Below are 24,569 nucleotides of genomic sequence, written 5' to 3'. Positions count from 1 at the left end.
ACTCCTTGTAAAGAATTCACAGTAGCAAGGGGGAGTAACATCAATGAGTATATCCCCAATGGCCTTAAAATTCAGGAGGTGTTCACTGTGTTTTGGGGTTGATATTTCCACAAAGATGTCCCCAAAACATAGCTTCTTGATGGACTTGGGAAAGCTAATATTCCACTCTAATCCCTTTTAAATGAAAATGGGAGACATATGCCCTAAGGATTAATCAGATAAAGAATGAAGGATTAAAAATTGTGCTACAAGATCTGATGGTTGTGGTGATTTTCAAGGATTACGGAATTCATAAGAGTGAGAGGAAGATTTACTACCCATTGACCCTGCCCACAATGGAGTCCTATGAGGCTACACGTTTCAATGCTAAACAAGGACATTGCAGCTACACCAGGGTTTCATGAACATCATACCCAAACACCAACATCTGACACAATGTCCACAACACCTGTTGAAAACGTCCAAAACTGGTTCTCAGGTTAATCCTGGAAGGGGTCACCACAAGGCCACCCATCTACAGAAAGTAAACTAAAAATATGGAACCTTTCCTGGTAAGACCCTTACCACACAAAAGAATCACACCAAGCACATAGTGTTCAGCCTTTAAATTTTCTTATACAATAATATCTATTATTTAAAACACAATCCATGAGTTAGGGAAACATTTATGGTGGGTTCATCCTTCTCTCAAAGTCTAAGAGTACAATACAAGATTTGGTTCTTCCGTTCTGTAAAGCCATCGTCTTTGCACTAGGGAGGGAACACTATACTTTACTTGTTGATTTAAGATAACTAAATGTGAGGGATGCAAAAAGAAAACACTTTTACTATTTTGTGCAAGAGGAACAAAATCCAGCCAACTGTCAAAAAAAGGACAGAGTGACACACATGTAGCTTATTAGATTTAGGGCATGTATCTGACTTTACTTTACATGAGTGCTTTTGAATCACATGTCAAAGTTAATTTCATTATTAGTATAGATGTATATGTAGATTTTACTAAGTAATAACAATAAACACATCCAACTTTTTGTTACTGATCATGTTTTTATTAACCAGGAAATCACTGCTCATGGTCCTGCAAACAGTTGTGGATTAATGTTATAAAAAATAGCCCTAGTCATTCTTATTCCTCATATCAACTTCATTTAAGGTGGGTGTAGTGTTTTGTGTCTGTGACTGTGCTGTGCACATTGGAGGAGACACACTCCACTTCAGAGGTGCTACCTGGAAGGGCTGCAGCAGTTGTCACAAGTTGGTGAATTAGTGAAGAGAAATGTGTGATTTTATAAATGAGAACAGAATGTGATTATATGTAGTTCTTATTGGTGTCTTCTATCACTTCCTTCAGCTGGACAGAAGATTCATCAATATCAAGGCTGTACTATTTTGATGATCTCTATTCCACTCTTTTAAATTAATAATTTTTACAAATATTATTCATTGAATACGACTTTAATAGTATCTGTTCTTCACTGTATAAATAAAAGCATAAATATTCTTCACTTCAAAAAAATGCAAAGGATCAACCAGAAAGTGTTCTGGACTTGGAAGGATGTAAATAGGCCTTTACAGTTACAACATATCAAGAGTGTTCTTAAAAATGAAAGAACCTACAACATCAAATTACTATGAAAGTGGTAAATTCAAAAGGACACAATGTTACATCCTGATGAAAATAATTTTGATTTTGAACACCTTTGGTAGACCTGTAACATTGCATCACCATGAAAGTTTTCTCAGCTCTAAATGTTACAAGACCTGTAATATTAGGTAGTCATAAAAGTGTTTTTGGTTCTAAACGATGCAAAAAGACCTGTAATAGTCATGAAAGTGTTCTTGGTTCTAAATGATGTAAGAAGACCTATAATGTCAAATAGTCATGAAATTATTTTTGGTTCTAAAATGATGTAACAAGACCTGTAATATCAGATAGTTATGAAAAGGTCATTGCCCTTGAAAGAAGCAGCAGGCTCTTCATTATTATATCTTCATGGAACTTTCCTTGGCTCAGAAAGTTGTAATGGGACTTGTAATGTTATGATTTCATTAAAGTGCTTTTGGATTTAACCCTCTCATCATGAATTCAGTTAAAATGACCAAACACATGACCTCTTTGTACTCATTTCAAGTCTTAACAAAACTTGGTAGTCTTTCAGTTAACATTACAAGTCTTTCACACACAACAAAATCATATTTTTTTAAGTATTTTTAACAAACTACAATAAAGGTTTGTCTGTAAATATATTATGTATTTGTTTTGAGGATGCAGTGTGTAAAGATTAAAAATATTTTTTCTCCTCCAAAAAAGTTTCAGTATTCCTTTGTGCAATTTATAAAACCACTTAAATACATTTCAAATGTTTTTCCCAGAAAACTTCATATTTCACCTTTCATTTTCTCTACCCTATCTTAAAACCAGATCAGTCAGTTCGATTAATCTCCTAACCACCATTAAATAAAACTAAATTACCCTCTTTTATTCTTAGAATTGTAACATGAAACTACTTTTGTTTATCTGATGTAGTTTTAAGCTCATAATAGTGCACATACATTTATAATCAAATTTTGTTTTCTTGCACTTTGAACCTTTTCTAGCTACTATCTGTGCCATTATAAGGTTTAAATCACTTGGAGCACATGCAGTTCATTTGGGTGCCTTGTGAAACACTTTTATCATATTATTTATTTTACCTAATTTAGTCTTTACTAACCTAAAAAGATCCCTACTTTTATATTTTAGTTACTTTTATAATAATAAATAACAAACAAACATGAAAATCAAGAAATAAAGTATTTACCAAAACTTCTTGTTTCTTGCTGTTGATTGTCAGTGAAACTTAAGCCTGTTTTTTATACTAATGGTAGTAATGCACTAAACAATTATTATTTATTTAAATAATATACTGAAGATCACAGATTAACTATGCGACAAGAGACTTTACAATTTTATCCAAGCTAGTCATTGTGATTCCTGTGGGAACCAAAGTTGTATTATAAGTGAAATTCATGCCAACCTAATCAAAACATAATTTAACACATCAATTGACAAAAGAAAAGCTTGACTTTCTACTATCTACAAGTAATATGTAATTAAATGTAAGAGAGAATTAGTAACAAATTCTGAAAAGGAGGATGTGACAGATGGCAAGGGAGGATCTGATTTTCTATTTGATAGCTCTGTAACCAAATAAAATTGAAAGTAGCAACAATCACAGTTAGTGAGAGATTTGTTTTAGAATTTCGCACAAAGCTACTTGAGGGCTATCTGTGCTAGCCATCCCTAATTTAGCAGTGTAAGACTAGAGGGAAGGCAGCTAGTCATCGTCACCCACTGCCAACTCTTGGGCTACTCTTTACCAACGAATAGTGGGATTGACTGTCACATTATAACGCCCCATGGCTGAAAGGGCGAGCATGTTTGGTGCGAATGGGATACGAACCCACGACCCTCAGATTACGAAGTCGTGCCCTTAACACGCTTGGCCATGCCGAGCCGTTAGTGAGAGAAACAACAATTTTATAGTAAGTACTTTAAGCTTAATTTTGTACTTTTCAAGGGGTGGTGGGTAAAACAGAGAAGAGAAGGAAGAATACTTAGGGAAAATTCAGGATGTTTTTAATATTACCTTGTAGAATTAAGAACTTAAAACTTACATACTATTAAAATATGGATTACTAGTCAAGTTCTTATGTTATAATAATTGTTGTATCATAAACAAAAGCAGTTTAGTAAAAGTTTGAATGTAAGACACTAAAACTTTGTATCATGTGCAGTAAAGGACACCAGGAGTGAAATAGGGTCGATTTATATGACCAACCATGTGACCTCTTTGTACTTGTTTAAAATCTTTTAGATTAAATACTTTTAACTTTCAATATAGTGTGTATATCTTCACAAAATATGGCAGTGTTTAATTTTATATTGTAAGTCTTTAACATACAAATATATTATATTTTTAGAAGTATTTCTAATAAAATAAAATAAATATTTGTCCATAAGTATATTGAGTATTTTTTTATTTTTAAAGTCCGTGTGTCAAGTAATTTTCACATCTAAATTAAAATACTTTTCCTTATCTCAAAGTCTCAACATTCCTTTATTTAATCCCTAAGACTTCCTAAATACATTTGAAACTGTTTCTTTTCACAAAATTTGATAATATATGTATATTATTTCTCTAACCCACTTCAAAATGAGATTGGTAATTACGATTAACTGTGCAACCATAAAAATAAAATAAAATCTGAATTACCTACTTCAATTTCTATAATGACTTCGTATAGTAATATAACAACCCATTTGTTTATCCTAATTAGCTTTAAGTTTGTAACAATATGCATTTATTTATATTTAAATTTAATTGTTTTATTGATTTTGAGACATGACTTACTACTCTCTGGATGCTTATAAGTTGTAAATAACTCTGGGAATGTGCAGCTCCATTATGCTATTGAATTACATTACCAACGAGCTACTAAAGCTAGTAAAAGCAGCTTACATGTGAGCCTCAAGAAGCATCTTTATTTTATTATACATAAAAAATAACCATGAAAAACAAGAAATAAAATACATCACAAATATTTTTTTTGTTTGCTCTCGGTTGTTAAAGAAAGTTAACCCTAATTTTTGTATACTATTTATTTATTGTATTGCAATTAATGAGTTTTATTTAATTAAATACTACTCCAAACAATATAAACTAATAACATGCAAAAGTATACAAATTCCATTACCCTCAAAATTTTTCTGGCTTTTTGACTAGAACAATGGTCATTACAAATTAATCCAAGCTAGTCATTAAATTTCTTAGAGGAACATTGTTCATACTCTGAGAGAAACTGACATTTAACTGTTCAGAATAGAATGTTATACAACACGGCATTTGATAGATGAAAAACCTTGAGTGTCTGCTGGTTATAGGTAATATATAATTAAATGTATGAGTGAACTACTAATGAATTATGAAAGAAAAGATGTGATGGGTGGGTGTGGCAGAATGGGTCTGATTTTATATTTGATAACTCTGTAACCAAACAACGTTGAGGACTATAATAAAAGTGGTTTACCTGAGCAATGACAATTTTATGGAGAATAGTTTATGTACAATTTCATACTTTTTTAAAGGATGATGACAGGATAGGAAAAATTCTGTATTTTTTCAAATATTACCTTATAGAGTTAAGAACTTAAAACTTATATGCTATTAAAATATAGATTATTAGCTAATATTTTATGCTATTCTAATTGGTATAACATAACCATAAAGTTATTTAATAAACATTTTAATGTGTGACACTAAACCCTCGTGTTATGCACTGTAAAAATACCTCAGTGGATAGGGTAAAAGGATGCAATGGGATACATAGCATCATATCCTCATTAAAATGTTTTTTGCTCTGAAAGATGCAGTAGGGTTTATATTATTACATCTTCATGAAATTGTTTGTGGCTCAGAAAAATGTAAGAGGAACTTTGTTCTAAAGGATGCAACAGGACCTGTAAATCAGATCTTTGCGAGTGTATTTGACTCTGAAAGATGTAAAAGGTCCTCTAACATTAATAGAGAGTGAGAGTGCTCTTTACTTTCAAGTATGTGACAAGAATTGTTTACCTCACCATGATTCTGAACAATCATCAGATCAACAGGAAATTGCTCTTTACTATAAAAAATTTAATATAATATCTAGCATTAAATTTTTAAGCAATCGTACACTGCTCTAAAGTGCAGATCTGTTATTAATTCATACCAACTATCAGTTAAATGCTCTTTTATTAGATATAAAAAAAAGTTTGTACAGAATTGCTCTATCATAGAAGAAAGAGAGAATATTAAACATTTATCTTATAAAGATATAACAGTAAAGTGCACTAGTAGATGTATCATCAATATTATATTTTCATAATGTGTATTACTAAAAGTGTTTTAGTACAAAAAAACATTAATATATTTATGAAAGCTTTAACTGCACCTACAAAATGTTGATCTTTATTTGTGTCTCTAACACAGATGCTTTGTTTTTGTTTTAAGATATTCACAGAAACTTATTCATTGGCCATCTGCACTAGACACCCACAATTTTTTAACTGACAATTTTGAGGAAAAACAACTAGTTATCAAAATCCACTGCCAACTCTTGTCTGACTACTCAGTATGATTTGGTTGTCATGCTTACAATGCATGCACAGCCTCAAAGTGTAAAGCATGATTTTTATTTCTAGTAATAAATGGTGGACAGGCATATGAAAAGTCAAGCATATTAACCAGTAATCTAAAGTTGTAAAAAAGAATAACATAAATAAATATGAACTTCATACATACCTGTTTTCAACAACTAAAAAAGTGGAATATAGTAGCAACTCCTTGTGGGTGAAACTGAAGAAGGGGCAGTAAAGCAGTCATCACCTGGTTAAGAAGGGATCCAAGAGATTGCAATTCCACACTGACACAAAGAAACAAAAGGTTAAATTCTGTATTATATAATTTTTTAATGATTAGTCATACTTTCATATGCCTGAACATGCAACTATGACCAAATCCATAAAACCATGATATTTTATGAAAACTGAAATTAGGATGCCATATTATAAATATGCTAATAAAAAACTAAAACAAAAAACATAAACATGTAATGCACATAAACAGCACTTATGAAAACCAGATTTTGAGTGAGAACTGATAACAAAAAATGGACAATTTCTATTTTGGTCCTAAAATATGTTATAGATTCTTAACTTTTAACTCTTTCAACATGGGCTCGGTCAATTTGACCAACCATGTGACCTCTTTGTACTCATTTAAAATCTCTTTTGACATAATACTTCTAACCTTAAATAATAGTGTGCATATCTTCCCATAGTTTGGCAGTTTTCAGTTAATGTTATAAGTGTTACACAAACAAGAAAAATATTTTTAGTGAAGTATTTTCAATAAACTAGAGTAAAGATTTGTCAGTGAATATATGGATCACTCCATTTGCAAAGTAATTTTTATGTTGAGATTAAAAATACTTTTCTTAATCTCAAAAATTCCAAATTTCCTTTGTGTCATCCCCAAAACCTTTTATAGACATTTTAAATGTTTGTTTCCAGTAACTATTTACATTTCATCTGTTATTTTCTCTACCCTAACTCAAAATGCGATCAGTCATTTTGGCTGACCTGGTAACTGTAAATAAAAACCTGAAATTTACATATACCTGTTAAGAACAGAATGTAATATATCATTTGACACATAAAAACCTTAATTTCCTATTGTTTATAGGTAGTATGTAGTTAAATGTACAAGAGAACTATTAACATATCTTGAAAGAGAGGGTGTGACAGGTAGGTGTGGTAAAAGGGGTTTTCTATTTATATCTCTGTTATCATGCAAAATTGAAGACAATAAAAAATATGGTTTGCCTGAGCAATAACAATTGTATAGTGAGTAACGAATGTTTAATTTCTTATTTTTTCAAAGAATTGTGAAAAAAATAAAGATGACAAGATACTTAGCAAAAATACATAATGTGTGTCATACTAAGGGAAATTCAGAATTTGAGTTAACATTGTCTTGTAAAAGTAGGAGCTTAAAACGTATACTGTTAAAGCATGGATTATTAGCTAAGCTTATATGCTACATTAATTGGTACAACATAAACAAAAATTAGTTTAATAAAATATTGAATGTAAGACACTAAAACTTTGTGTCATGGTCAGTGAAGAATACATGGGTCAAATAAGTTAATAGTTACTGAAGAGATGAGATAGACAGATGGAATCTTACCTTCACATTATGACAACGAGATAAGTAGACTGATCCTAACCTTCATACATAACTAAAAAGACAGATTTTTTACATTTAAGATTGCCAGGAAAGTTTACAGATTTCAACCACTACAAATCATTCAACTTCAGTAAATTAACTTCAGACATTGAATATCTTTGTTGATAAAAAGTCAGCTTGTAAGCAGTGTCAAGCCATCCAAAAATAAACAACTGGCTAGCTTAAGCAAAGTGTAACAATATCAACTCAAAATTAATTTGCTTTTCATGGACCTGGACTGTCAATACAATATTCAGTTCTAGACAGATAGAAATTATAATCTACAGTTTGATACCAGAAATAGAGATAAATTCATAAAACTGTATTTCAATAAAATTTTGAATGCAACTTAATAAATGTAATAACATGGCCTTTGACATGTGACCCATCTGAAAAGGGTTAATAAAAGTCATATTATTCCCTGCACAATGCAATGCAATACTGACTAATCACGAGTACACACTCCCAATAGATGTGAAAGATAAGTCTACAAAGATCATAAACACTTAAGACAACAAACCACATCAAATCAAAGTAGACGTTATTAAAGAAATATTTATAAAATATTAGACACAATGAAAGAATATTATTTTCAAAATTGTTTTTAGAGTTTTCTACACTTTTACCATTTTCAAGACCCTATGGAATCAATAAAATTATAAAAAAATGTGTTTAAGTTAAGAAATTTCATTAGATAAGTAGATTAATTAAAAGTTACTTTTCTTGCAATTGCAAAGTAAAGAAAATATACTTATGAACAAAAGTGTTCCAGGCTTGAGTACAAATTTGAGGGAAATCTTCCTCAGTAAAATGAATAGCTATCTTTAGAGTAGCCATCACTTTCATCCTCACTGCAGTAATGTGCTTTGGACCCATTAGCTCCATAATAGAATTTAAACTTCCTAATGCCTAAAATAAATGAGAAAATTAGTTTTAGATATAAAAGTTCTCTTTATGTATTTAATGAATTTTGAGCAGTTGTAAAGTTCTAGATTTTTTGTTTTATGAAAAAAAAGTGTCCAGGTTTTAAACATGAAAACTCAAATATATACTACCAAAAATTAAGCACATAAGTGTCATACAGTGACACTGGTAAAACTTCTTACGTTTGTTTAAAATAAACCTGTCCAACAACAGTAATTAAATGAAATTTCTGATGATATAAAGATAGGGATGTTGCAGCTACAGTTTACATTTTAAAACTCGATACACTTAAGAGAAACTGCTACAATCTCTATACAGAATAACAAACATTTCATGTTTGCAAAACTACAAAAAATTCATTGATGTTGTATCACTAAGTTTAATACTAGCAAGTCAGTTCTTTAAAAAACCTTAGAAACCAACAAAATTTCTTAATATTTCATTAATGTCCACAATTAGTTAAACAGGATGGAATACAATTATGTAACTACTCAAAATATTGTCCAATATTTGGATGTGTTGTTCCTACAGGCAAGCTTATCAATCCTTGTATTTAATGTATTTAGAGGTAGGAAATAATTAAATGTAAGCCTAATACTACAATATGAAGCTTCCATATATAAAGCACAAACCATATTCAAGAAACACTTCTATGGGTAAATGGTACATACCAGAGTACTGACCATTAGTGACAAAACATGCACCATACTCTAATTAACTCTAAAAATAACATATCCAAATATCCTACAAAATTAAACTATATTTTCTGTGAATAGATAACTGTGTTCCATTCAGTATTAAGTCTATAATTTTTTTTTCCTATGATAAATTCATGGGAGGATAACGATGAAGAAAGAGCTCGTTCTTTTATTGGAGCTAAGATGGTTAACTTCATCACCTTCATCCAGCATGATCAACTCTAGTTCTTATAACGTACAACCTATAGTTACTATTTTGGATGATTACATCAGTTTCAACAATTCTTAGGATAAATGATACATAACTGGAACAGCACCTTACTAACATACAGACTTTTACTTTCAACCATAAGAGCTTTGTCCAACTGTATGAGTCAAATAATGGGATTCACGGTTACTTTCATAACAAACTCACAACTGAAAGCATGAAGAATGTTCAGTAGCATTATATGTCAAACCCTGGACCCTACAAGCTAACCACTGGGCAATGCCAAGCCTGTATTATTCATACAGGGAGTCTTTGCTCTTTCATAAATATTTATTTACATAAATTTCACTTTCATATTTTCAATATGACTTTAAGATTATAAAGTTTTTTTTTACTAAATAATGATAACAATAGTTTAACTTAGAAAACCAATCATAAACAAACATGTTTTTTTATACTAACTAATGATAACAATAGTTTAACTTAGAAAACCAATCATAAACAAACATTTTTTTTTTATACTAAATAATGATAACAATAGTTTAACTTAGAAAACCAATAATAAACAAACATGTGATATACATAGAATTTTATGGAACTGATTTTACTTTCTTTTAAGATAAATAAAATAAAATATACAAATGAATCACAAAACTTTCAAGCAATAAATTTAAATTTCCTAATTATCATGTAATAAAACACCTACTAGTTTCTTTTCCTCTAATGGAAAATTTGCATTAAGCAACTGGGAATCAAAGAAAGCAAGAAAACCCAAAAGTCGTGGCTGTAAAAATTTGGCCTATGGATTAAAATAAAGCAATCAATTAAAGGTTATAATAACTTTTTACTGATTTAAAAATGAATTTCAATTCCTCTTCACAAAAGTTATAACAAATACCAACTTATTTTATTAATGAAGCTATTTGCTCTGGTTATGTTTCTTACTCTACTTTACATATACAATATTACAATAATTGCTGTAATATAATGTTTAAGTATATAATTCTTAGGTAAATATACTTCTGACAACTTTAATTTTCATAAAGATTGCGAGCTCACAATTCCCGTAGCTTGTAATTATTAAAATTGCTTTATTTGAAAGCATGTCCATATTACAGTTACGAGAAGTCTGTTTGTGGCCCTGACTCAAAAAGTTTGTGCACCACTGCTGTAAATACTTTACTCTGAACAATGCTAAACTTATGTTATGTTAACTTATAATTTCCTTGTATAAATACCAGAATTTTTAAAGTCAGATACAAGTAACTGACCAATATGACTCATCAAGAGTAAATAACTGACAAATTTTACTCAGAAACAATCATTTGGAATTTTTCTGGATACTTCAAGTCTCAAGTTTTTGAGAAATATTAATATTCAAGGTGATTCTCAATTCACACTTTATTCAGCCAGCCTTTTAAATTTATTACTTTCCATACATGGCTGCATGCTTTTAATATATTCTGCATAATGTACTGTATTAAAAAAAGTGCAAATATTTTAGTTTATAATGTAAAGATTTAAAACAAAATTGTCATCAAAGTACACTAGATGTGAATTCTCCTAGATGTTTCATTTTTTTAACGTTTTCAAAGATTTAGAAAAGTTTCTTACACACCAAACATTCACAAATACTTTTTTTTTAATTTATATTAATTAGATGAAGTTCTAAAACTTAGGTTTCTTTTTAAATATTTAAGTAGTTTTTACTTATTCAATTAGCTCTCAGGAAATTAGAATTTTACTAAAAGTAAATATATTAAACAAGTGGTTATTACTGATACTTCTTCACTTAATATTAACAATTCCATTTACTTTGAATGGCCATAATGTTTATTTTAACTAACAATTCAACATTAACTGTCCACAAAAAGGAGATACAGGGAAAAATCTCAGTCAAGATGCTACCAAAAGAAATTCCAACTAAACTTATAATAGTTTGATACAGCATGTCAGTTTTTATTTATCTTTATTGAGATATTTGCCCAAAATTTACATTTTACAGCACAGAATCAGATTTTTTATTTGTTGTAGATATGTAATGCAACTTTTTTAAGTATTTCAAATTTCAACTGTAGCCATTACTATATCTTCTGGTTTTGTAATAGGCTTTGTTCCATCATAACTTTCATCTTTCCATGCCAACATTGCAAGTCCACTAAAGACTTGTTCATAGTGAGTGCTGATGTGAAGAAGTAATTCATTATGTATTCTCTGGTAATCACATCTCAACAAGCTGCCTATCTCAATATTAGTCTCAGTCTAAAAATAAGAAATTCTGTTATAATCAAAGTCAGTTTAAATTAGATTTTATTAAATTAATACCATATATCTCACAGAGGTGCAAGTTTTTACAAAAATCTACTGAAGCGAATCCCATGCTTTCCCATATAATAATATGTGAAAAAAAACAACCGAGACTTTAATTCTAAGTATTTAATTAATTGAGTCAAAAATGTAAATAATGTATGGAACTGCAGATATAAAATAACATACAGTATTGAGAGACTACAAACTTTGACCTTCCTTCTCCCATAAACATCTTACTTCTAAACATTGTCATACGAATTAAATTTGCCAAATACCAGTATTATGTTAAAAGTGTATTAGTATTGTTTGTTTTTAATAAAGTGCTGTATAAATACACAATTATATGGCTAAGTAATAGCAAATATAAGCCAAAGTTGAATGCAAGTAGTACTTACCTGAACATAGGTGAGTGCTTTTTCCATTTCTTCTTTAGAGCAGTGACGAACAAGGTATGAAAATATGTATTTAAAATGGTTCATTAAGAGTTCTTGCTTCTGTATTCTCATCTGTTTGGCCAGTACTTTCAGCAACATTGAAGCTTCAGGAGAAGCTTTAGTAGCAAGTGGAGGCAACATGTAGCGTAAAGTGCTCTATTATTCAAAAGCAACATGGATGTACAAGTGATTTCTAACAGTGATAACAATGTATATATTTCAGTTTTAAAACTACATATACAGCCTTTCCCATTTTAAACCAAAGACTAACATACATATTTATGTGCTTGTTTTACACTTTCAATAAACAATACATTATAAACATGAGCTACTAAATACTTTGATCTTTACCTATGTAACAGGTAAAAAAATATATGTATTTTAAATATGTATTTAATATAAAATAAAAATAATATATAATATAATATAAAATATGTATTTTAAAGTGATAAGTACTTTTTTATGCTTGAACATACAGAAGCTAAGGTTTCAGTAAATTAAAAGAATTCTAAACTTAATGTACAGTATTGTGAAAAAATAGAACTATTAAACAAATAAAAGTAATAAATTGGTAGCAATTTACTGAATTAAATATTTTATGATTATAATAAACTACAGGGTACTTATTGATTATCCTATTCAAGTATCAGTTGAACAAATGTATTTGTACATAATGTTTACTTTGTGTTAATTAATACAACTTCTAAATTTGAGAATGGAATATCATTAGGCAATGTTTTGAAAATATTCTGAATTGAATCTCACTAAAAATTGAAAATCTATAATTAATTTCTACCCTTTTTCTCATTATATATTTATTAGTAAAGTCAAAGTTTGATATATGTAATTGAAAGTGAATCGTTAAAAACTTGGAGTAAAAAAAACTAAAAAGAGCCAAAGCAGGAAAGCATGCATTAATTATAAAGAGCATTGTACATACTAGTGAGCAAACAAATTTAGTCTGTCTGAAACACTTTACACATCAGCTACGTTCTGTCAAAAAAATATTAAGAAAACTATAATACACACTGTAAAACAAAATAGTAATGCTGATGAAAAACAAGAAATGAAAAAATAATGGTAATACACTTGAAAAGGAAAAAAACTTATTATTAACTAGCCACAGAGCATCTATAACATTAACACTTTTATTTATTTGTGTGGAACTTTTCTCAGAAATTTCTTGAATGACAGCTACAAATTGCATCTCATTGTATGTTGGTTTTTAATTTAGACTAACCTTACCTGTTATTTTGCTTACTCAAACTTTTTAATGAAATGACTATGGTATATGATAGCACAATGTCATTGTCACAATTGGACTTCAATTTCAACTTGTGTAAGCTATTTCACACAAACAAAACTTAACCAGTGTGCAATTTCCTAAATGAATGAATATTAAACTAAATACAATTTCCACAAGTATTCTTGACTTATCTAAGTCTAAAATCAGCATACACAGTTTATTCAAAATGACATGCTTATCTCTTCATAAACATGCATTCAAAAGTTTCTACACACTCAACTAAGTTTGTCTCCATTACAACTTTACATTTACTTTACTTTGCAATAATTTGACTTTGGTTTGTAAGAGAGATTGATATAGACACCTCTTAGCTACATTTTTTATGAGTTGTTTTTTTTGCAACTCAAAAAACTCTGTCATATAATAAACTCTGATAACTGTTTCATACTATGTACACTAACATAAATATCATTGTTTTCTTGTTTACTTTATTATACAATGTTATATCTATGTGAGCTTATTTATCTGTATACAATTTTTTTGAAATTGAACAGAATTTATTTATCTAAACATAACGCTTGCAAAAGAATTAACTTAAATGAGATGCATGAAAATGATGGAATAAGAAAAATTCAAAATGCAAAGAGCACTAGTTTTAAAAACTACCACAAATGTTTCGGGGATCTTGACTTGTTTTATTCTAAAACTATAAAAACACATGCAGTGGTAAAATATTCTAAATTTTCAGCAGGACACATGTCCTGCGGGACAGTGAAACTTGCCAGACATTTGAAGTTTAGCAAGACACCTCAAAATTGTCACCAGACATTACCGAAAACAAGAAATCAAGTAGAGACAATTATTATATAAAACAGAATCATTTTATTTATGGCACTGAAACATTATTTCAAAGCAAGTGGCATCAAGCCTTGTATCTATTAAAAATGACACATCAATCAAACTGGTAGATTTAGTCATCCAGCACTAAAACATCAGCTGATGTAGACTCAGTATCTCTTATTGTCTCTACGTGTGTGAGTTTCATGTGGACTCACAAATTGTCTGGTTTTTTTACTGTCCTTCCACCAAAATTCTACAGACTTGCACAGTAATTCTGTGCTTGCAAGATTACAGGTCTTATTCTAATTTTCTTGTCATCAAGTCATTAAGAGAATCATTTATTAGTTTGGACTGCCAGTCATCCTTAACAACTGCCATCTGGGAAAATCCACGTTCTGGTTCAGCAAATGACACGGAAATCACCTGCATGAGGCATACCAAGGCCAACACTGTTGACCCAGGGAAAGGTTTATCATTGTCAACAGTAATTTGACTTAACATGTGGATTCTGGGTCCACTTAACATGTGGATTTGGCAAGTCTTGTGGCTTTGAGCAGTGTCTCATGTAAGTCAGCTTGGCAAATATCAGCTGCAATGTTGAAACCCTTAGCTTCTAGCAGAGCACCAGAGTGGTCCAATAGTGTCTGAAGTTCATTATGGCCATAAGATGACAATGCTTCCTTGCTTTCAGGCTAGTTGCTTGGTTCAAAAATTTGAAAGGCACCAATAAAATCCTTATCAAATTCTTCAAATCTCTCATTCAGATATGTGACAATTTTACCTATGAAGATGGCAGTTTCTTCAGCCACGGATTGAGCAACTGTCTCTTTTATAGCACTTTTTGAGCCTCTGGCCCTTGCGTGACCACTAATAGCAATCAACTTTCCTCTAAGTAACCACTTGCCAGTTTGTTCACATGTTGTGAGCTCTTTAACAATTTTCTGGGATCTCTCAACATGATTCAGATTGCCCAGCTTCTCTTTGCAAACAGTGAGTTTGTCAGAAACAATGTTCACAGTAGCAGAATTGTCTTGCATTTTGACACTAAGAGATGTCAAAACAGGCAGAACTGCCAAGAGTATGTCCATGTACAGGATGAATTTAAGGCTTGTCAAAGTACTGTATAATCCTGTAGCTTTCTGTCCATGTTCCCCATTTTCATGCAGCTTTACTTGATACAAATGCTCTGCTAAAGCTGGCCAGTTATGAGAAACTTACTCCAGGGTGTGCTCTTTGTAGGCCATCCACCAGGTTCCTGTCCCTTTGTTGGCTTTCTAACAACAATGTTGTTGGCCTTACCAGCTTCTTTGAAACCAGCCCAGTTCTGTGGCAAATTGTCATAAAACTTTCACAGGGTTTCTAAAAAGGTTTGGATACTATCAAGGTAATGAATATCCTTGATGGTCTTCTTAATTGCAAATTCCAATCTGTGACTAACACAATGGATCCCTATCAAATAAGGTTTTTGCACCTTCAATCTTTTGACAAGTCCTTTATTTGTGCCAAAATTGACAGCTGTCAGGCATACAATTGATTCAAGCCAGTTGGGAAACTTGCCATATATGGACAATGCTGCAAGTACAAAAAATTAGTACCCAATATCAGTTACTTTCTGAAAAAAAAAAAAAAAAATGTAAATTTGTACTTGGAAAATTCAATTGCTCCATTATCTATTACGCTAGTTTTGCTAGGTTAAGCTCCAATTCTGTCAGTGGTAAATACATGGTTCTTCTTGGTTTAAATCAACTGAAAAATGCTTGAGTTTTCACTGTTGTATATTAATAATGGAATGACTATGTAAACTTGAATTAAAATATTGTCCATTTTAATTTTTCTAAATTGGGAATTCAGGACAAATCCAGAAAATCCCCATCCCAGGTAATTAAGAAACCTTTACCTGAACTAAGTGCCTTCTCTACTGACTGCATACACAGGAAGTGGGTTACTAAGTAACAGTCACTGTCTAAGTATCTTACGTAGACTATCTCCTGCTCAATGTTGGCAGTGTCTGTTGAGCCGTCAGCCATAATGCCAAAGAATAATGAGGTGTGCAGACGAGATCTGACATTAATTCTAATTGTTTCTGCAATATACTTTGTAAAGATAACTGCTTGTTTGTCATTGGCATAATGTTCTGTTAAGTTCATACCAAAGTTGTGTTCCTACAGCAACAGAAGCTCTTGAAAATCATTGAATGATTTGGCATTCAAAGCCATATAAAGGGCAGTCCTAAACAGCACAAGCAAACGATCTTTCTTAGTCTGGTTAAGTTTGCTCAATTCTTTCATTATGGGAGTTATATCAGGTGTTTCTTTTGCAGTCTTAGCTTGACAACTTGGACTGTGAGCACTACTGTTTTCATGCTCCTTAACATCACTTGATCTCAGGTTGGAAGATCATGTTATGAAGGTGTTCTTCTGCCTTCCACTACTTTGGTCATATTCCTGACAAATTGAGCAAAACATCAGTCCGGTAGTGTTATTATACTCCAGCCATGGTCAGCCTCTATTCCATTCATCCTGGAAACGACGAGTAGGCTTAGGGCCAATACTAGCAGTAACAGTTTTGCTTTAACACTTGGGCTTGGATCAACAATCTTGGGTTTTTTCACTCGGGGTTCCATAATATTGTATTCTGATTCATTAGTCTTGCTCGTGAAGCCAAACTGAAATAGTTTGTGAGACTTTCCCGTTTTTATACTATCAGATGCCATGGTCAGATTGTCGTGAACGTTTGGTAGTGACGTGACTATCCGGGATGGCACGGATAAGGCGATCTAAAAAGCACATTTTGTGAGCATTCACGACCGTTGTTTAAAATTTGTTTGGTTTTATTCTTACATTAAATCTCAAATTTTCCCACTCATTATAGAATATACTTTTAAGCAAAATCTTTGGGCTGTGCATACACAACTTTTGCCTCACTTAGTTTTGAGGGGAGGATGTATTTGTGTCTGATATGTTAGGAATATGACCACCAGTGACTATGTCCAGTGATAGATGGGAAAGTGCCGGTCAAACTTGATTTTTTAAAGGACATGTCCAGCTTTAGATAGAAAATTTTGAACCCTGATATGTGTCTACTTTATCACTTAGAACCTCACATGATAAACTTGTTTCAAGTTGATCATCTCCATAAATATCAAGCACATCTATTAAACTACAAGTTAAATAAAAATAATGATAAAAAGTGTAAACTGAAATCAGTTACTGTTCACACCAACAAAGCTTTTTATAACATAGCTGATTTAAACAAGTTATCAGGTTTGGAATGCTCTAAACCTTTGTTTTCTTGGAATTATTGAAGCTTTTAAAACAGAACAACTTAGTTAACTAAAGCATTTGTTTTCTGTAAGCAGATTTGTAGAGTTACATCCTTGCCTAGTTGGGAGAGATATTTGACATGTCTAAAAAGTATTGATAATGTCTATACATAATTTACCTCCTTATTAACAAAGTGTGGTAATGTTAGAGTAAAATAACGAATATTGGACTAAAATATGTATCTTGACAGAAAATAGAATCACACTTATCTTATTAAAGTCAAATTTTTTTGAGTGGACTTTCTAAACATTACTAGTTTTGTCAAATAACATAGCATTTTTAAACAGCAAATCTTAACTAGTATCATCTTGAATTACTTCAAGAGCATGTTTATTTAAATCTAACACAACATCCTGATTTACACACGTAAGTAATCACATTTCACTTTGAAACACAATGTAAATCAAAAAAGTGTAATCACATTTACAATACAAACCTCTGTTTTCATCTTTTCACAAGCTTTTTCAGTTAACTCACAAATTTTCTTATCAACTGCATTCATTCCTGGAGATTTCCATGAGGAATTTCTGCAAGTATTCTCTTGAAATCTTAATAGAAAAAAATATACACTGAAATTTTCTTATTCATAATTACAAGTACATTAACTCCTTTTGTAAAAATCATTTTGTTCTAATGTAAGAACTAATAATGTCATTATATTAATGAATTTAATATTAAGTTTTCCATAAACATCCGTTAAAACGAAAAAACTCACTTGTAGAGAAAATTATATATGTAAAAAACAGCTGGTTTTTTACATATATATAATTCTCCATAAACAATTTTCTTGTGAAATATGTCATTTCTTTAACTTCTAAAATGCTACAGCTCAAAATGTGATGAAAAGACTGCTACTGTTTCTTAAAGAAGTACATTTTCCAGTTCATGAACCTTTTCATTCAACTACGTTAACCCTTAAATATCTAGGTGCACTGACTCAATACACTTCTGCTGTTTTACTCTACTGCAAAAAAAACACCTTATTTGTTGATATTGTTTAACTTGAACTTTGCACACTTTATGTGGTTTCAATAAAGCTAAGTATTTTATTTTTATGTTATACTTTTATAAATTCAGAGCTTTTGAAATTAAAAACAAATTATTTAAAAATAATTGAAACTCATGCAGATTTTAAATCTCGTTTTCATGTCTTCTTAAATTATTTTATAATTAACCAGAAAGTTTTATTTTATACACATGTAAATGTTTTACCCAATGTCTCTCAACATTTGCCAGAAGAGACAAACATGCATCCTGAGCGATAAAAAAAAAAGCATGGAATAAAAATATCCTTTAGCATATTGGTTTTTCATAACTTTCAGTCATCATAAACAATTGAATCAATGGTCAGTTTTACCAGAATTGGACTTGAAAAAGTACATATATAAAAAAAGTTTTTCACTACACCAAAATTACAAGCAAGCCAATTTTGTTTTTTATCAGAAGGATTCATTTAATATCTTTCAAACTATCTTATATTAGTTTATATTTAACACTTATTTTTGGGGATTTTTTTCCTCCACTCAGTAAGTTACTTAGGTAGATAAAAACTAATGCAACAGTCATACTAGCCTTAAAAAATGAAATTAAAAAAAGTATTTTAAAATAGCATTTTCAACAAAACAGTTACCTTTTAAAAATATATCAAAATTGTTCTTTTCCAAAGTAATATTTGTTCATATTAACTAAATTAATATGCAAACAGTACTGTATCAAACAGTGACATATGCCTAATATCTAAGCAAAAAGCACATGTGCATGGTAAATGGAATACTAGATACCTCTTTTTTTTTTTTCATCTACTGTCATTTGCTGCAACAATACTGTGTACACTTATTTACTTCTAGTATTGTTTTATATATTCTAAAGCATATTTATAACAATATAGGAGATTTTAGTGTTGTACTTACAGTTATGCAGTTACTCAAATGCACTGTAGTCAAAAATCAATGGAAAGAAATACAATAATACATCATATTTACTGAAGTAAAAAATTTAATATCTGAGATACTCTTCAAGTATCCTAAATTTAAAATCAAATAACATAAAAATTTGAATACAATCAAATCAGCATGTAAAATTAAAGTTTTGGTATTTATAACTTTATCTTACATTAGGGAAAGTATAAAAATACAAGTAGTTGGTCCATTTGTTTATGGAAAACCTACCGGTGTATTCACTACCATTCCTAATTTCAAGCAGCAACTATTGGAAGCTCTCACCACTAACTCTTGGGCTATTCTTTACCAGTAAACATTGGATTGACCATTACATTGTACGTCCCCCAAATATAAAAGCGCAAACATATTTTATGAATGGTTTTAATGCTGTTTCTCACTAACTGTGCTTTAACTGCATGATCAAAACTATAGTCTTTTCAGATAGTATACAACTATTGTGTTTACAAGTAACAAAACTGTTTAACTTCTTCCTGCTAGTTGATGATTTGTTTTTATGATGAATGAGGGTATGATACATGTCAACTTTCTAAAACTTTACTGTGCAACTCTGTAACCAAATTTTCAGTATTTTTCACACAAAAAAGGGACTTCCACATTAATAATGTAGTATTTCACATTAATCAATGTTGACTGTTCAGTCTTAAAGTAACTAAATAAAATTCAAACAATTCAAAACCCAGCCATCTGGTGGGAAGAGAAAAGAGGGTCATACCATCTTCACCTCAATTTCATAAAGAAATCTCCAACACCTCTGATCCATGAACAGACAAATGTGTTTTGTTTTAACACAGTGTGAGAAACTATACAATCAGTCTGGGAATCTGACATCAGGCATCAAAAAAGATGCTTGTGTAATGTACATCATATCATATATAATGACAAAATCCACCCCAAGTGCAGGCATACCCTCAAAATAATAAACACTGAAGCATAGCTGATGGGAAAAAACAAACTGTACTGAGCAGCAAGTACTTCCATTAAGACCCACTATACAGGTGGAATAACAAGAGTATAAATGGGAGTTTATGTTGATTAATTCAACTAAAAATCCAAAACCCAGACACTATGAACTGACATTCACATTGGGTATGATGATGGATCCTAATCAAAGAAGTGAGATGCAATTTTGACTGCTTGCTCCCAAGTTACATAGTGGAGAATACCTTGTCATCTACATCAGTAGAAATCCACAGCAGAAAAGGCACAGCAGAGATAGTCAGTTTTTTATTTCTACTTAACTCATGCAGTCCATGAGTAAGTATAGTCTAGAATGGACAAACTTATGAAATAAACCTATCAGAAGGATAAAACCTACAAGCATTCCAATGGAACACTATATTTCTAGAGTGTATGTTTCATAGCCATGAAATTATAATGGTTAAATCATCATGTCCTTACACCGTGGCACATACTAGTGTAGGTTCCAATTACTAATGAGCTAGATCCATAAAGAAAAATATGGGAAGATGTCCCTGAAAATAAGAGGTATATATACTAAAAAATAACTTAGCCAGTTACAGTCTCAAAAAACAGTGACAGATGGCAACAAGTGGATTATGGTACCCTGACAAGAAAGAAACAGCTACTTAAAGTAATGAATAAGAAATGAACACATGAGAAGTGGTTGACAGATGAAATACCTCCAATGGACAACAGTTTATACGTGTAGGAAAAAAGACAAAGTGCATGATCTGAGTGAAACCACGATAAATAAAAGGCCAACTGATTCACAATTCAACAGATCAGGGAGGAAGGAAAAAAACCCATTGGGAAGGAAATTATAAGAGATGGATTCAATGGAAAAACCTTGATGAAGCAACCCAAATCATGTACTGGACTAATAATGTTATCTGGAACCAACTGAGAAGAAATGTGGAAGATGGTAAGAAACAGAAAAGTCGAAAAAAACATACTACATGAGACATGAAATGGAGGGAAATAAGATGATCCAGACAAAAGAAACAACTGAAGCAAACCAGCAGAGAAACCCTGATTCTTGCTGCCCAGGAAATCAATTATAGAGATCTGTACCAAAGTGACATGGATGAATAAATATTTTGGGAAGAAGACTGACTGAAGAAGAAAAACTAACATGAGAAACTGGATGTAATCCTGTCTGAACATAATAACAACCAAGACAGAAGAGAGGATTACTTGGGAATTTATAAAACAAATCCAAAAGTCAAGGCAGAAAAATTAGACCAAATCACATGGTGAAAAACTTAAAAATAGAAAATAAGAATGTGTAATGTGTCATACCCTGACATGCAGAAATTGAAAACCCAAATGTGATAAAAGACCCAAGTGATTGAAGTGAGACTGATCAATTTAGTACTTCAAACAGCATCAATCATACAAGACAAATGGATAAAACCCATAGATATGATAGATAAAGGATGAAAAACTGACAATAAAGTTGACAATATCTCAGAATGAAATAAAAAAAACTGAATACAGCATGAAAGATACCCCATATGGTTATAAATGTACAGAAGGATTCCAAAATATAGATCAGTGACAAAAAAGATCTGACTGAAAATCCCTATCAGCAATTGATAAGAAATAAATAGCAGTGTCCTCCCCAAGAAATTCCAAAAAGGAAAGATGCTACATGTGGAGAGAAACAAAGGAAAATGGGAAACCTGCCAACAACAAGGAGGAAAAGGTATATATAAAAAAAAATCCCTAAATATATGTGAAACACCTAAGAAAAAAGGTAAAAGGTAAACATTACTATGGGAGAGTAGATTGGATAAAACAAAACTGAAAAACTAGACAGGGAAGAAATCTAAAGGGCATAAAACCAAGAAGAAAGTCTCTCTGATGGTAAGCTAAGGCAAAAGGAATTAAATCTTATATATGGTGAAGCTTACAAGTGCTCTGTAACCATAGTACCTAAGGTAACTCAAATCAACTGTTATTTGAGATTTCAAATGAGACAAAAATAATTATAAAATAAACAATGCTAGGAAAATGGAATATACTGAAATGGGTTCAGCTGTCATAAAATGAAGGCAAGTGACAACAGAAGCAATTAGGGTGTACCTCATCCCACAGGGACCCACATAAATGAAATAATGGGTAACATATAAAAGTATGAATTAAACAAAATGAAGGGTAAGAAAATAACAGACATTTGTCAACCATAGACTAATTTTCAGTTTATGAAAATATTAATTTCTACTACAATACTTTACACCTGCTCACTTAATAGCTGGAATCCCATGCTGAAATTGTGAATGGATTGATGCAAAAAGTTACCTAGATGAACAATTTTTGGAAGTTGTCTATAAAGAACCCACAGAGTGTGATAATTAGTGGGTTACTACACTAATTATGTTTCTTTTAGTACTTGCTAATTACAGTATACAACTGATTATTAACACTGCTAGTCATTTCTCCAACTGTTACATCGGTCTTGGTTCTAAAGCATCTGTTTATTTCTGTCATTTCTAAGTCCAGAAACATTTTGGTAAAATTTTTGAGACATGGTCTGAAACTGCCAAAAGAAAGTTAGGTTTCACAGTGAAAGAGGAGACTAGTTATTCAGCTCTGATCACAATATTTTCTGGTTTGCTATTAAGTTTTACAAAAAATGGGTTTGGTTTGCTAATTCCAGATGACCTCAAACAATCATTTTGGTGTTTAGTACTGCTGAAATGCTGTTTGATAACACTGTCACATAGATGAGCAATTGTAGATCAAAAACACAAACTATACATCTTGCATAATTCATACTCTTTGGGGATGATACAATAACACTGAACTTTTTTTTAAACACTTATGCCTGCAGTTTTATTTGCTATAAACATTTCTTTTCTTTGTTGGAATCATTAGGAATGAAACAGAACCACATTTTTCTGCCATTTTCTTCTCAAAAAATCATCAGCACACCCTTGATGCTAACTATTTATGTTCCTTCTTAATAAACTATTTGTAAGACTGAGATGTATAGCTGAAAGAAGTGAATTACTTATCAAAAATTATTAGAATTTAAACTACTACAAAAATTCATACAGGTATAAAATGATAAATAAATCAAAACAATTACATCTAAATCATAAGAATTGGCAGGTCTGAAAGTGGTTAGGATACTTCAGACCATATTTGGAGGTTCAACACCTCTTCAAGAGCAGTGAGCACTGAGCATTTGTCTTTTAGTTAGTGGTAGAAGGAAGGTCCTTACTGTCTTCTATCCCTAAACCTCACACTGGGCACATGTGCACAGAGCAAACCCCAGACCACCTGAAAACATAACATCCAATCAATAGTAGGAAGGAGAAATGCTAATGTGATGAGTAAACTCCAGTCCAAAACTAATGGTGCTAATAACTTTTTTTATGGTCCACAGTGGATGAATGATCCCTACCAACCACATATGTTAGGACTTGTGTTGGCCAGTCTTATGCCAATCCAACACCAGACTGACCAGGAACTAACATCTATACAGCAGTAGAATGAGAAAAATCCAAACAAAGGGGTGAACAGAATGCGGTGAATTTATCAATTTTAAATTCAAGTGACAGTGGGAATTTGTCTTTTCTTATAAGGTAGAAAGAGAGTATTCACCATCTAAACCAACAGAACACTACAGCCCTATTCCCGATTAAGTGAAAGCAATCTCACTCGGAAAGAAAAGCTACTTGATTCACTTCCCTAGTGGCTAGAAACTGGTAAATGGCAAAACTCCTTCAACTGTATGTGAGGGAACAATTCATTAGAATCTGTAGAAATACAACAGCTTAAAACTATGAAGAGTAGGTCAGTCCCAACATTGCTTTACTCATGATAGTCCATGACTTGATGCAATCTGTTAC

At 31.3% G+C, this 24,569-nt stretch overlaps 1 protein-coding gene across 1 annotated transcript in view; it reads right to left on the bottom strand.

Moving 5' to 3' along the window:
- The window catches only part of LOC143227477 (serine/threonine-protein kinase ATR-like), a 60,224-nt gene that overhangs the window by 13,530 nt on the left and 22,125 nt on the right, over nucleotides 1–24,569 (bottom strand). Inside the window, exons 4-9 of the mRNA XM_076458920.1 lie at nucleotides 18,228–18,339; nucleotides 12,344–12,538; nucleotides 11,724–11,900; nucleotides 10,345–10,437; nucleotides 8,560–8,717; nucleotides 6,324–6,444 (exon numbers count right to left, since the gene is read on the bottom strand). Of these exons, the coding sequence (XP_076315035.1) occupies nucleotides 6,330–6,444; nucleotides 8,560–8,717; nucleotides 10,345–10,437; nucleotides 11,724–11,900; nucleotides 12,344–12,538; nucleotides 18,228–18,339 (850 nt within the window). The 3' untranslated portion in view covers nucleotides 6,324–6,329. The remainder of the gene's footprint in view (nucleotides 1–6,323; nucleotides 6,445–8,559; nucleotides 8,718–10,344; nucleotides 10,438–11,723; nucleotides 11,901–12,343; nucleotides 12,539–18,227; nucleotides 18,340–24,569) is intronic.

This window comes from Tachypleus tridentatus, chromosome 9, assembly GCF_004210375.1.
Source record: "Tachypleus tridentatus isolate NWPU-2018 chromosome 9, ASM421037v1, whole genome shotgun sequence".
In the NCBI taxonomy this organism is placed as follows: Eukaryota; Metazoa; Arthropoda; class Merostomata; order Xiphosura; family Limulidae; genus Tachypleus; species Tachypleus tridentatus.
This window is presented reverse-complemented; position numbering and strand designations above follow the sequence as displayed.